At 33.9% G+C, this 15,735-nt stretch overlaps 1 protein-coding gene across 10 annotated transcripts in view; it reads left to right on the top strand.

Annotated features, from left to right (window-relative positions):
- The window catches only part of RYR2 (ryanodine receptor 2), a 394,099-nt gene that overhangs the window by 330,335 nt on the left and 48,029 nt on the right, over positions 1 to 15,735 (top strand). For 6 of the 10 annotated variants that reach the window (XR_003534458.1, XM_027684625.1, XM_027684619.1 and 3 more), the window contains 8 exons: positions 145 to 257; positions 1,823 to 1,919; positions 5,720 to 5,823; positions 6,381 to 6,432; positions 6,579 to 6,632; positions 8,268 to 8,291; positions 14,307 to 14,406; positions 15,297 to 15,376. Coding sequence is in view for 9 of the 10 variants with exons in the window: in XM_027684625.1 (XP_027540426.1) it covers positions 145 to 257; positions 1,823 to 1,919; positions 5,720 to 5,823; positions 6,381 to 6,432; positions 6,579 to 6,632; positions 8,268 to 8,291; positions 14,307 to 14,406; positions 15,297 to 15,376 (624 nt within the window). In the remaining variant the exon portion in view is untranslated. The remainder of the gene's footprint in view (positions 1 to 144; positions 258 to 1,822; positions 1,920 to 5,719; positions 5,824 to 6,380; positions 6,433 to 6,578; positions 6,633 to 8,267; positions 8,292 to 14,306; positions 14,407 to 15,296; positions 15,377 to 15,735) is intronic. The other 4 variants (XM_027684666.1, XM_027684677.1, XM_027684658.1 and 1 more) reach the window with 1 other exon arrangement.

The raw sequence follows: 15,735 nt of genomic DNA, 5'->3' as shown, positions 1-15,735 counted from the left end.
AGAACACTTTTCCTAATCTATTATTCTTCTCTTACCTTTCTAGTTAATTGATCTGTTAACTCACATTTTTACTAATGTTACTATGTCCAGGCAGTAGGGACATTGCCATATCATTTATTTTTCCCTGTCTATTTTACGTAACAGGTTGAGCATCCTCAGCGGTCCAAAAAAGCAGTGTGGCATAAGCTGTTGTCTAAACAGAGGAAAAGAGCAGTAGTTGCCTGCTTTAGAATGGCACCACTGTATAACCTGCCAAGGTAAGAGCTATATTGTTCTTTCACAAATGCACTAATGTTTATACTGTACTATTTGGCAAGATCAAAAGGAAAAAATCTAAACCAGTAATTCATAAACTGGGTGGTAATATAGTTTGTATATTACTTAGTTTTATTAGATCTAATTACTTCCTTCTATCTTCTGAAAAGAATAACAAAAAATATAATTTTAAATTTCTGATTCTCTCCTCCTGATGTTATTCCAGCTGTTCCTCTTAGTATGTTTTCTTTTCTGAAAAGCAGATACCTTTCAGAGGAGATAAATGCAGAAACTGACATTGGTGTCACTGTAATATCATCTTGGGAGATAAATTGCCTCCTAAGTCATAGTATAGCTCAGGAAGTACAGAGTGAACTTCATTATTAGATGCTAGATGTTCCATACGCGAGAAATAAATGGACACTCTTTATCTGAAAACTTGTTTGTTTATTTATTGTGCACTTTGGGGAAGAGCATTTTATTAGACAAGAATTACTCTAGGCATTTCACACCTTTTCCTATGGCTCCTTTTCCTCTTCTTTCTTGTTCAATAGAGAATGGGATGTCTAGTCAAGGAAGTTTCAGAATCCTGAGATTCTGGAAGGAATGGACATTCAGAAAAAATAGAGACTTTTTTATTTAGTGCAATTTCTAGAGATAATTTTCTGAACGCTTGTATCTGATCTTTTCAACATAATAAAATTCTATTTTTTTTCCCAAAACTATGCATGTTATTGTCACTACCATCGTTAGTAGGATGAATCTTGAAGTCTGTCTCAAGAGTCACTAGGGCATGAGAATCATACTACCTTAAAATGGAGCTGCCATGACAGTTGAGAATAGAACAAAGATATATCCATCTGTAGCTGTTGTTACTTTAGTAGTAGGTCACCTGCAAATAACTAGCATTCCTCTATATTTTAATTATACTTCTTCCTTTTCAGTATATGGGAGTGGGATTTGTTTAAAAAGATTTGGAGGATTAATAAAATTCTTCATGGGGAACTGATTGTCAGACATTCCATTTTGCATTGAGTCCTCAAGAAACAAATAAACAACAAAAAGACCCATCAGTGGCTTACCCTCTTTTGCCTAGCCTCATCATCCACTTAATTTCATGGAGTTTGGAAAAAAATTGGTTTATTGTCAAGTCTAATGCTGAACATTAAAAAATGCAATTATTGGTGCACAATCCAAAGTTATCTATTGCTGTTATGTTAATATTTAAATTAAAATAATATGAAAATATATTAAAAATAAACCCCACTAATGTGGCAATTTATTTTATTCATTTATTATGTTAAATGTCTTTAAAATTCTATTTATTATCTGTTCCTAAGTCATTATGACTACGTTTTAGTATCAGTTTTACAAGTTAATGGGACAAGTTTTAAATAGAACATTTTAATGTAAACTTATTCTTTGAAATGGATGACCATAGAAATTTTGTTTTGTTTTTAAATTAGAGTTTTAATGATTGGACAGTACTTCAAGCTAAATGAAACTCATATTGACCAAGTCTTCTCTTTAAAAGGTTACAGCTTTTGTTTTAAATGTCCTTTTCTAGGCACCGAGCCGTCAATCTCTTTCTTCAAGGCTATGATAAATCTTGGATTGAAACAGAAGAACACTATTTTGAAGACAAACTGATAGAAGACTTAGCAGTACGTCTGGGTGCAAAGGGTCATAGGAATGTGTTAGCATTCATCTTGTATAGTAATACTTATGTCTGTGAATTACCTAAGACATCACCTAAGTGATCTCTACCCAAAGGAACGAGCTATAACTAAATGACTCTGACAGGTTTTAAAAGTTACAAGTGGTGGAGATTCCAAAATCACCCCAGGCAGTCTGCTTCAGGGCTTCAAACACCTTTTTATAAATCTTTTATCTAAATTACATACCAGTTGCTGTAATTCCTCTATCTCTTATCTTCTGACCTGTGGAAAAGGGGAACAGCCTATTCCCTCCTGTTTTGCAGCTTTGTGTATTTAAGGACTTCATAATCCACATTAAAGCCATTTAATTCAAATGGTTAGAATATGAAACTAGAGGAATTCTGATCTTAGATTAATCAGTTCCTCAGAAGCAGACAGTCTACTTCTTCTTCACAGAAGAGCCATGTCTTTAGCCTGGTAAATCCCTATGGTGATTTTCAGTTGTCTTGTTCCTCAGTTCTTACAATTGCTTCTCTGAAAAGTGGTTCTTTCACAAGTTGGGCAAGAACTAGTACTAGGAACTGATTCAGCCCCTGAGAGGCCCAACAGAACACAGTCTGAGACCAGTCTTTTATTCCTCTCTGCAATAGAGAGAGGAAAATTGCTATTAGAAAAAATAATAGTTTGCTTTTACTGTTTGAACCTTATGCTTAAAACCAGCTACCCAGGTTGTGAAGAATTTTGAAAATATTTCAAAATATTTCTTGTATCCCACCACACTGCAAGTGTTTTAAATAATGCAAGTTCATTGTCAAAAATAATTATGTTTTAGCAGTTGGGAGCATGAGTGTGCAGATATGGAATGTGGAACAACATAGTTCTTTTCATGTGTGCATGTATGTGCAAGTATATACATATAAACAAATAACCCAGCATGATCATTTAGTTACACTCACGTAAAGGGTTGTCTCCTTGCCTACTCTATGAAACTATATATTTGCTAAGTTTATGAAGAACTCCTTTCCAGCAGGTAGCTTGAGTGGAAAACTGTCTCAGAGAAGACAGAAACAGACTGGACTGGCTTCTATATCATCCTTTACTAAAAGACTACGTGCATTCCCTTGTAATTCCTCAAAGATACAGATAAGTGTGCCTCCATCATTCTCTTAAGGAGAGATGTATTACATCTTTCATTGAAAAGAGAAAAAAACCCCCTATCTTTCTTTTAAATAAATTTCTATCACATTCTTGCTGCATTAGAGCACTCACCTGGAGGGTGAGAGTTTGAGGTTCTATTGCTTAGCTCTGTGGAGCGGACCCAGAATGCTTAGTGGACTACATGTAAGATGTGGTTGTGGTACTGGTGAAGGTTCCTCTTAGAGAAACTGTACCCTAGTGTAGCAAGGAATTAAAAATTTGTTGGACTGTCAAGATGGAATCACAGACCAGACTGTGGTGGCAGAACTCATCTTTAAGGGCAGAAAGGAGGAGCCTTGAGTTCTCTGATATATGCTTGAAGGATCATCTGAAGTTTCTGAACTGTTTACATATTAGGTAGAAAACTGGATCAGTCCAGAACCCAGAAACTATAGCCAAGACTTCCTGTCCTTCAAGTCTGTGTAGTTAATAAACTACAGTCTTGTATGCCATAGTGAGTTCTTTCTCAATACTGAGAATCTTAAGCATTCCTTTCTGCTATAAAAATAATAATTTAAAGGGAGAAATACAGTCGAAGCCATCTCATTCCTGACTTTGTCAGATCTAGGCAATTTGTAGTCTTGCGGTAAGAGCTTTTTCTGGGATGTGGAAGTTGAGCATTTCCATCCCCTGAAAGCAGAGAACTAGACTTTAAACTTGCCGTTTTGTTCCATGAATCTTCTGTCCTTAAGTCTGTTACACAAAAGTGGCACTGCTTCTTCCCTTTATGATATTAAAAGAAAAAGTATACACTTGTCCTCTTTTTGAGGAGCTTAATTATGCTAATTCTTAATTCTGATTCAACAAATCAAACCTCTAAGGGAACTAGATTGTAAATGTTTGATGTTAACACCATAGGATATTCAACACTTTTTATTAATTGTTAAAATACTTCTGCTTTAATAAATAGTTTATACGAACACTTAAGCTTATTTGATATAATTGTTGATTAGTTTTATTGCTAGAAATTAATGGACATAACAACTTATAAGAACAATGCTTAATAGCCATTTAAAAATTAGGTTTTATAAAATTAAATACTTTAAGCCTTCAGCATTTTTTTACCCTCTTATGTTGCATTCAGTTAAAGATTTTTATTTTACAGTTAAATAACTATAGGGCAAATGTCTCAAAATACTGAAAATTAAGAATATTTATTTCTCAGAAATGTCATAAAATCATTTGATTCCAGTGTTCATGCTGTGCTTAATAATGAGTTCTACTTAACTCAGTCATTGATGAATTTGATCTTCCATTTAATTTTAGTAAACCTATGAAAACTAGTAACACATTAACACAACTTCTGACCTTTTGCTTTATCAGTTTTTATAGCATTAGAGAGGTATTCTGGTTGATAACATTATGATGTATAGAATACTGCCAGTTAATTAAAGAGAAAGGTCAGGATTCTAAATGAGATTGAAATAAAGTGCAGGGGAAGGCATCCACAATTGTTCTGATGTTGTTATTGATACTGTAAATATTTTCATGTACTGCAAAATGTAAAGTGAGCCTTGTATGGCCATCATAGAGTAGCATGTGAAAAAATGGTTGTGCATAGATGTCAACTAAAGTGAATTCTCAGCTGCAACCACTCATGTTTGGTACAGCTGAGTGGAAAAAAATGGACTTCACAGGCACATAGAAAGGGTAGTGCACATAGAGATCTATAAGCATTCCCACAGGAATCTGTCATGCAAAGTTTATTTTCTCAATAGGCAAAAAATCCATTTTACTTATATCTCTTACGTCGCCAACCCATCCTCATTGCTTATCAGATAACATCTGACAATATAATAATGTATTACTTGCGCTGTCTTATCAGAATTCTTTTTATCTGTATTTTAGTGTATACTACTGAGTGAAAACAAGGAGGAAGAGTGGGCATAATTTTTGCAACCAATTTTCTTTGAGCTACCAGATTCTTCGTCTTTAGGACTACATTTTTATTTTAAATTAAACTACCTAGAGCTGTCTATACCTGAGAGCAAAATAACCACATGAAAAAACCTAACCTCTTTATGCGTTATATCTTATTGAATGATATATAATATTTTTTGAACATTATTGTTTTGTCATCTCCTAAAATTCTACATCCTGCCAACATTACTGTTGTTGGTACATATGGCTCCTTCTCTCTAAAACTATTGGTGAGCTTCAGATTTGGATTTCTTCTCCTTTGAAGTCTCGGAGTTCCTCAGTGAACGTTATATCTGGCATAAGACTTGAAACAGAGGATTCTCATTTTTAGCTGATGAAGCTGGTTAACATAGCGAGCAACAAACAATATTATAGCAAATGATGGTATCTGGTTACCACTGGTTTTGGATAACAGAGTAAAAGATTGAAGTTAATTTCAGATCAAGGGAAGAGGGTTAATTTTTATGAGGAGAGGAAATCCAAAGCTTTGCAAATGCTATCATCTCTGTGAGTCTTCATGGTCATAAACACAATCAGGGTTCAGTGTTTTCATACTTTGCTTGGAACTTGCTTCCTCCTAATTGTCCAAATGAAAATAACATATTTAATGTTTAGTAAATTGCACAGAGTAAAACATTTTTTACTATAGATAATTGAATATACTTTTAAAATCTTTTTTTTCTCTAAAGAAACCTGGGGAGGAACCACCAGAAGAAGATGAAAGCCTTAAAAGAGTTGATCCTTTACATCAACTTATTCTGCTATTCAGTCGAACAGCCTTGACTGAAAAATGGTAGGGATGGTGTGAGAGACTTCAGTGTTTGCAGATTTTCAGATTACTCCTGTCTTTGAAGTTATATATGTCTCTTTTCAAGTGAGATTGCATAGGCTAGGCCAAAACACGTGCATATGAACATATGGTGAGTTTGAGTTATGCTCACACCTCTTTAGCTTGTGGCATGTAAAGAGATTTTAACACGACTTTTTCCCAGTTATGAATGCTGTGTTCAGGACTTACTACACCTCTGTCTTCTGTCTATGTTACCTATTGATAGTTATATTCTAAATGTGAAATACAAGTATATTCTAAGTATAATTGAAAAATTAACTGTGTTCATTTCACTGGAAGGTGTTTATGAATTTCTGAGTACTTTGTTTATAGCTGGCTATACTTTTCCACTTATGTTAGTTAATCAAGTCTTCATTTTCTAAAAATACTTTTGTAATTAATTGTGAGCATAGAAATCCTTTAGAAATATTTGTAAGATATTTAAAACTATTTTAACACTTCAGTTCTACAATAGTGACTCTAATCTTGTTCATTTTCCCTTTCTTCTCTCTATTAACCAGTAAATTGGAAGAAGATTTCCTGTATATGGCTTATGCTGACATTATGGCAAAGGTAACTTGTTTGATATCTTTGTGTATTTTCTGTTTTAATAAACCTAATGAAGAAGATCAAGAGAAAATATTTGTTAAGTGAAGGAAGGCTTATACCCTCCTCCCTTGCAACTTATCCATAAATGTTTTCTTTCTACATGATATCAGAGCTGTCATGATGAAGAAGACGATGATGGTGAAGAAGAAGTAAAGAGTTTTGAAGTAAGATTATACTTGTTTTGTTTTTCTTGTCATGTTAGACATTATTTCATAGCTTCCAGCTGACATTTATGTTTCTTGGTTCATGGCTTACTGCAGCTTATTATGCCACTGAACTGCATGTCACAAGCTGGATTGGCAGATGTGAGTCACCAGGTTAATATTAGTAAAACCAAAACATACATAGTATCGCATAATATAAGATTATATAGAGAGTAATTGAATTTTACTTACTTATCTCATTGACTTTAACTTTTTAGTTGTTGAAGATGACTATTATGGCTAGTAACTTATAATAGAAGTCTGATAATAACAGACTGTATCCTTTAAAGTATTGTACCCTACCTTTAGTTTGGATTGTTAAAATACTGAAATAATAATGCTTTTTGCAGTAGTCATTTTCATTCAGTACCAATAATTTATACAGTAGTTTTATGTTCACATATATATTAGTGCTTCTTAATAAAATGTGAGCTTTTATTCATCAGTACTGCTAAGCTTTTGCTTATGTTGAGAATAGGAAATCTGTATTTATTGTTGTTCAATGTTGAGTTTTAGTGATCATCACTGTATAAGGATATGCACAAGAGTTGACTACAAGAGAAAGAGATGAGTCCTTGTCATGTTTTTACTCTGGGATCTGTCTCTCTTTTTCCATTAATAAAATGGAGTCTGTTAAAATTTGTCTCTTCTGAGGGACACTGAGGGAATTAGCTTGTTATTATTTTTAATATTTTATTGTATTTCATAATACTACAATTCTGACATTAAAAGTTGTCTCATATCTTTCAAAGCAGTTAATACTTGTATTTAATATCTTTACTAAGCCAAAGAAACATGAAACATGTATTTTTCTTATTTCTTAAAAATATTCCTAAATGTACTGATTGATTTCATATAAAACTATCTATGCTGTTTTGATTTTTGAGGAGTGGTTCAGGTCATGTTTCCTTTTACTCATGTTGTTTTGTGCTCATCAAATGTTCTCTATGTTTTCTACATGATGCTGCATGAGGTAGCACTAAATTATTTAACTGCATATTCCCTATTTGACTGTATACAGAAATCAGAAAGAACAGCAACACCAAATTCTTTTCAGTCACTCAGAAGTCCAGTTGAGTTACAACTAATATACCCAATATATAAGTTTTTGTTTCTTAGCAAATATCTAAGTATGAATCCAAATTTCTGTGGGTTTGTTCTTTTTTTTCCCCTCTGGAAATGCAATGTGTGATGTATCATTGACTAAACAAAGAATATTTATTTCTATAAGCTGCTTTCAGTTAGCCCATATGTGCTTTTTAGGTGTCAAAAGTCTTGTGCTTATAAATGTGAAAATCAATAAATAGAAAGTCATTGAAATAACTGAAAAAAAAATTATCAGTAAGGAATTTATTAGTGCTTCTTATCTAAATTTTAATGGGTTCTTTGTTCAGCATTCAGCTTTTTTGTTTTGAGAGAAGATCCTATTCATTTGTTTCTCATTTTTTCTATAGCTGTGAAATTTATGTTTAAATAATGTATTTATATGTTCAAAAGGCAATTTTGTGTATGTATTTGGTCAGTCACCTGCAGAAAAAAGTTTTGGACTTCTTTTTCTTATTACTATTTCGCTTCTTGTCCTTGCCCTTCCTTAAGGTGACAGGATCACAACGCAGCAAGGTAAAACAAAAAAAAAATATGTGTGTATTTGTCTGGGTCTAATTTTGTGATTTTTCAGGCCCAACATCTTCGATAAGTTCAACTAAAGGGTCTTGAAAATGTTTTTAACATTTCAGTTCCAGCATGACATCTCTACCAAACTCTTCTTGTGCACAAACTCTTTAAAGACTCCAAGAATTATTTATGCAGAATATGTCATGTAAAATAGTGTTACCGTTTTGGGGAAAACAGTTTTATTTGGCTTATTCTTATTGTTTTGTTGCCTTTTGTGCATCAGTTTTCTTCTTTCTGGTTATAATTTAATCTGACTGATTAAAACAATTTATTTGGCTCTTAAGGGAAAGTAGTTGGATTTTTTTTTCTGTATCTTAGCAGAGAAACACTTCTGATACAGTGGTAGAATTCTGTTTCCAATGTTTGTCACAGAGAGAGCATCACTCACAGTTCGTCTCTGATTCAGATCCTTTGGAATTGACTAAGTCCTTAGCCTTCATCATGACAGTATTTGATAGAAACTCCTTAGCTACTCCTTACCTGAAGTGATTCCTAGTTGTTCCAAGTTTTCTCTAAGAACATAGAGGCAAGAGCTCTGAACGTTCACAGGGTGAATTATTTTATTGGCCCAATTTCTTATATGATCTTTGTGTCTCATCATGAAAGTCTCACCATTTGTCTCTATAAGGTGTTCCATGGCTTATTCAGCAGCCTACTTGCCTACTTTATGCAGGTAGAAGTCTTAGTTCCCATTGTTGACTCAGGCTGCTTGCTGATAGCACTGCGAGGTTGATATTGTGAGAGAAGGTATGGTGTGTGAGGTCACTAGTTTTTGTTTCTGAGGTGTTTAAATACAGTTATTTGTGCTGCGGCTAGTGGCATCTAGACTAATTAGAGATGACTTGCTTGAGATTTGGAATGCACAGATTTAGCTAATGGTCAGACTCCAGTCAGTAACGTCAAATGTAGGGAAACAATTGTAAACTTCTCCACGGGAAGAGCAAGATGATTTTGGTGTTTTGTTTGCTAGCCTTCTGTTAACATTCAGATCACAAAAGAAAGGGGTTCCCATACAGCTATGGGAAGAGATGTATTTCAGGATCAACTTTACTATGTACTCCTTCAAAAATTTGCACAGATCTGTTCCACCTTCATACAAGAAAGGCATTATCCTGGAAGATGAGCATACTCACAAAGATTCACAAAAAGTTATTTAAAAAGTATTATTATAGCCACAAACACAAAGTTCATATTACAAAACTCTAAAGGAAATATATAAGCAATCTAACAATATAATTTCTTTTTTTTTTTTTTTAATTCCAATAATGCAGCTATTCAAATTCTAAGTATCTATCACTCTGCTTATCTGGTTACATACACTAAATATTATATGCTCCATAGAAAATTTTCTGTCTTACTGACTGAGGAGTGTTTTAAAAGGGAAAAAAAAAGCACAAGAAACAATTCTTACTTCTTTCATACATGGCAGGAAATAGTTGTACAGATATGAAACCAGATATACCAGCTGTGTGTTTGTGTGCGTGTGTGTGCATTTGTGTGTTTCTTTGTGTCTGGCAATCTGCCTCAAAATTCAATGTTGAAGGCGGTTCTTTTAATCCATGGTATGTGTGCATCCAAAAAGACTGACTGTTCAATTTGTGTGGGAATAAAACTCTGCTGCTCCTCTAGGCTTTAAAAATGTTTGATGTTTAAAGTCTTAAATCTTTTTACAGAGCAACAGAGACATTTAGGCAACTTTAGAATCTGATAAAAATGCCAAGTGTATTTTATTGACAATTTTCATACCCATATCTGGTGCAGTGTAGTCTCATTTTTGTACAATTAATCTATACTGGGATTGCTGTGTGGGCAACAGGGAGGTGACCATATAAATCCACAATAAAGTTGTCTGTGTCCTACTATGTTCCTGTCTTGTTTACCTGCTACTATTTGCTTTGAGTTGTAACAATTATCCTTGCCCCTTGCCCTTTGTCTCTAAGTTAACTTTCTGTCATATTGAACAAATGCTCAATTGGCTCCCTGTAGAATTGGTGTCACAGTCCCACATTCCGTCTGGAAGGAAATTCTTTCAGATTGAACCATTTTACTACTGAATGCAAATAGTTTTCTGCATCTGAGTTGCTGACTCTGCTGGTTGCTACGTGTTAATATGCTTTTAATATGTGTGGGATGGGAACTCAGACAAAAGAGTCAAAATCTAGTTCATATTTTTAAACTCAATTGTATTACATTGATTTAAATTGACTCTTCAGAGGAAGAAAAGAAATGGGGGAAATAGAGCTTCCTTATGCTAGTTTTTTTCATTCCTGTTATTAGTAGCAACTTTGTTGATAGACTTCTGTATTCACTACTTTTTCTGTCAAAATGATGCATTATGCTTTCACTTATCTGAGGCATAGAAAGATTTTCAAGTTTACATACAAATAATGCAACCTCTTAAGGCTCTAGCCTGTTGAACATGTTAGTGTTGTCTCTTACTGTCACAAATCCTGAATAAACAGAGTAACCATACACTGTGTATTTATAACATGCAACTAGTGTTGCTAAAGGATTATAGGAATTAAGGTCAGACTCCATAATCAATTTATCAGTTCTTAGGAATTAAACATTCCCATTAGTACGTAAAAATGTGGGTTTTGTTAGTTTTTCCTATCCGTAATGGAATGTATGCAACCTAGTACATGGTTTTCACTCTAAAACTACAGGATGAATTATTTATGCATAGAATCATAGAATAATTTGCGTTGGAAAGGACCTTTAAAGGTCGTCTAGTCCAAATCCCCTGTAATGATCAATGATGAAGTCCAAAAGGAGTAATTTAGGGAAAAATCAATTTCATTTATGGAGCATAAACCAGCATATATTGAACTTAAAGGATTACATTCTAAATAAAGATATATATATAAATATATACATAAAGATTTTGCATGAGTACTTGATGTTTTAATTACATAGGTTTTACTCATGCATGTCTGACACTGAAATGAACACAAATTTTGCCAGTGTCAGGCTCGTCTAATAGGATTTGTTCTCTGGACTAAACAGAAGTCTTGAAAAGTATAAAATATGAAGACAATTCAAAGGAGAAGGATTTATATTCTAACAGTTGAGTTGAAAGTAGTTTCTTCTCTTTCCATCTTTTTGTTCATTCTCTTTAACTTAATTTCATGATTTCATATTATAAAAAAAAAAAAAAAGAGAGAATGCTTTGTAAATGTGGGATCTTATGCCAGAGGCAGTCTGTGGCTTGGAGCTTAGCGGTGGCAGCAAACAAACCTCTCCATATGTCTTAGCTCCAATGGAGAGTCCAAGTATCATTGTCTGTACGGATTACAAAAATGAAGAATTTCAGTGACACACTTGTCAGCTAAAGCTTCTCTTTATTTTTAGCAATTTTGTTGCCTACAAATCCAAACAAAAAGTCGTGTTTTTTTCCCAATGTATTTTGGCATACGATTGCTTATAATGACTTAACCCCCCCCCCAAAAAAAATAGATTAAAGTAGGAAATGTTTGGGTCTCTTCTTTTAAAGAATATTTTTCAAAAGTTTCCTTGATTTGGTAGGTTGCTGGAAAAAGTCTGTGATATGAGAATACATGTATATACATTTCTAAGTAGTCAGCTTTTTCACGTGTGAAAAAACATACCTGATAGGATAGATTTGGTCTTCGATGAGGGTTTTTTTGGTTTTGTCTTTTTTTTTTTTATAATTCTGATGAATTATTTTAAATGTTTCATTTAGGAAGTGTTTTGTTATTGTTGTGATGGTTTTGTAAATGACAGAAAACTCAAACCATTGCCTAATTATTTTGGTAGTTTTTTTGACATCAACAGGCTAGCAAGTGGATAAAGTGCAATAAGCTGAAACTGGTAGCACAGATAACAGTGTAAGCACATCTTAGAGAAATGGGCATACCTTAATTATTTAGTATACTTTGTAGGCAGTGGGTGACCCACTTCTTATAAGTGCTGCCATCACACATATATTTTATATATTTGTATTAACTTTTCATGGAGAAAGCAGCAGTAAAAAAGCATTGTCAAGCTGATGAAGGAACCATGATCTTTGGGTGTTATAATCAAATGAATAGTTGCTTTTAGAAGAAATGCTTGTGGTGTTTCTTTGTTGGTGTACTGGTTTAGTTTGTTGGTTTTGGTTTTCTTTTTTTGCTCTGTTTTGTTACTAATTACCTAGACATCTTGATTTCCATTGGAAATGTCAGTCCTCTCATTTTAAGCTGTTCAGCAATGCCTCTTTTGACTGTTCTTCTATTGTGCCATTGCAAGAAGTTAGTCTACAGCTTACTCAGATGTGTCCTCACTGTAAGCATACTTATAAACTCATCAGAGAATATCAGCTAATGAAAGTAGTATAGCTGACATTAGGCTTGTGAATAATAAATTTTGTAGTGCAAGAAAGATGAAAAATTGTTGAGTCTAAAAGTAAAAGTAACTAGAAGTAGGAAAGAGTTTTTAAGAAAAGAAACACTGATCAGTTTTCAGTGACATCTGAAGCAAATGAAAATATTTGATTGTAGCTATTTGGAACCTGTGATGTCATGATTTTGTTATGATGGTGGTTTGTGCGTGTGGTGTGTGTGGGTGTGTGGGTGTGTGTGTATGTTTCTGTTTTGCTTTTGTTGAACTCCCAGGAAGAGGTTTAAACATGAAGGCAAAACTTTCAAACCTTAGCATGGCTAAATATGAAGCAACGCTGCCATTTTTTTTTTCCTTTTTGTGCCTCCATCTAGATCTGTCACATAATTTAAAGCAATTTAAACCGCAATTTAACCACAGGAGAGCTAATAGTGTGAAAAGAAAAACAAAACCTGATGAATTTTGTTTCCGCAGCACGATATTATCAAAGATTTAAGAAACAAATTTGCCAGCCTCGGCGAGAACTCTCTGGTAACAGCATAAATGTCTGTGTTGGTTTGCTTTTGAGTTAAAGGTTTCTTTTTCATTCATTTGAACATATTTCTCTTTTATACCTCTTCTTTTTTAATTTATTATTCATATCCTCTATTTAGCAAGCCTTCATTTTTTAAACCTCTTCCATCTTCCAGTGTATTTTTTCCGTAACTTGGATGGAAAGTTTATGGCAGCAAAGCTGTCATTCTGGCTACTTCTGCTGCAGCTGTTCCTGCTTTTAGGTCATACATGTTTTGGGCGTTGTGTTTTTGGACATGATACTAATTGATTGTGTCATGTTCCTTTTGAGTAAGCTTTTTACCACGCCATCTGATGGACTCACTGTCATAGGGCTCTATGCAACTTCCATTTTGCAACTTATACTGCTTAGTCATCCTCAATTCTCCAGCAAACTTCAATTAACCTGATGAAAGTTCAAACTCATCTGGAATTAACTGTGCCTTTATGTTTGCTCTTTATGCTCTTTATGTTTTCGGTAGTAGTTTAAATGACAAAAAACAAACTTCACCATTGCTCAAGCAACGCCATGCAGTATTGTTTGTTGCCGCTAGAGATTGCAAAATATAAAAGCACAGTGTATTCTATCAAATATTCTGTTAGCAGGGTGGGCAATCTATATTGTAATATAATGATATGTTTTGAAAAAAATTCTGAGATGCTTCTGTTAGTCTGGTATTCAGCAACAACTTGCAACTCAAGAGCCACATACTGAGCAGTATGAAGTTATGGTCACGCTATAGAAGATAATTAAGAGTATGAACTGTTGCACAAAAACACGGCACAAAAGTGCAAGTTTGATACATGCAGTATATATATATATATATAATGAACATAGGCTTTGAACAATTGAGATGACTCTCTCCAGATAAACTGCTAAAAGCATATTAAAGAAAAATACCAAGTGGACATTATTACTTGATTCTGTTAAATATTTGTTCAGTAGCATTGTATGTATTAAAATGGTCCATGATGTTGCCATAGAGCCCATATACTAAGAGAAAACCAAAAACTTTTGGAGGACTGATAGTAACTGAATTCTCACCTTAAATGACTGGAATTTTTATTCAGGAAAAAGAAATGGAAAAGCAAAAACTTTTGTATCAACAAGCCAGACTGCATGATCGGGGTGCTGCTGAGATGGTTCTGCAAACTATCAGTGCTAGTAAAGGTAAGGTTTTGGTATGTAGATTAAATTTTAAACCTTATTTCTAATGAACTTTGAAATGATTGTGTTTTTTATTGGACAAAACTTGCAGATGTTAGGCCCTAAGGTTTGCTTTCAAAATGAACCCAGACTTTCAAAAATTACTGACAGCTAATCCAGAAAAGTATTATGACTAGTTCTCAAGAGTCTATTGTTTCTTTGGTAGTTATTATTATTTTTTCCAGTGCTAGTTGAGAAGAGGTGTGAAAAACTTCATAGCTTTAGCAGTATGCCATGACAAAAAGGCCCTCAAATTCTGGAATGTGTACAGTTTTGGAGTAGATGTAGACTTTAGTGCTTTTATTATTCCCCAAATATCTGCTTGATTGGTGTACTTTGATAAAAAATTTCAGAAGTGTAAATTATGCTTTTGTCCCTTAGAAACCACCTTACTCTAAGGTCCAATGCTTTCATTTTTACTTCTGTGGTTTGTTTCCACAGTAGTGATGTTTTAAAAATTCCTGGTTATAAATTTTGTTTACTGTAACTAAATGCTTGGATCATTTCATTTTCTGAAGAAACTGGAAAAAACATCTAGACTGACATGCAGAGGAGACACATTGTTAATCTTGATAGCTTGCTTAAAATTGTGCACCCAGCCTTAAAATCAACTGTTGGATGCTCTAGCAATTGAAACATGATTTATTTTCACTGAGTTCAGTTCTTCCTGCCTTATTTCTTACCTCCTTTGTGTGCCGTGTATACATTACACTGTGTCTGTAGGCACTCAGGAAGATATTAAGTCACACTAGAGATTATGAAGGGTCTGTTTTACAAGTCATTGAATGGTTAAATTAATAGAACATTCTTATTTTATATGTGATCTAAAAGTGTATTTTAAAATAATTTTTAAGGTGAGATGGGGCCAATGGTTGCAGCTACCCTAAAGCTAGGAATTGCCATCTTAAATGGAGGAAATTCTACTGTTCAACAGGTAAGGTATTGGTTTCTTTTCACCCATTCTCATCAGTATAGATCTTAATAATATGTCATTATTATTGTAGTAGTGCATTACATAGTGTGGTTATTTGTTACATGCTGTTTATCCCCCTACTCTTTTTCCCAGATAAAAATAGTATACCAAAGTATCTTGTCTGGTAGGTATCTATTTCTTATTTGTATACAAGGCTAAAAGAAATTTGTTTTGCGCTTCAGGTGGGAGGAAGTTTTATGTCATCTACTTCTAGAGCAATTCTTTGGGAGGGAAGAGTCTCTCGGGAGATTGCCATTGTCCTGTAGTCAGTAGAGCAAAATTGCTGACCCCCAGCCTTCACCAAAAAGAATGATATACAA

This window comes from Neopelma chrysocephalum, unplaced genomic scaffold (assembly GCF_003984885.1).
Source record: "Neopelma chrysocephalum unplaced genomic scaffold, ASM398488v2 Primary Assembly neopelma1_23, whole genome shotgun sequence".
In the NCBI taxonomy this organism is placed as follows: Eukaryota; Metazoa; Chordata; class Aves; order Passeriformes; family Pipridae; genus Neopelma; species Neopelma chrysocephalum.
This window is presented reverse-complemented; position numbering and strand designations above follow the sequence as displayed.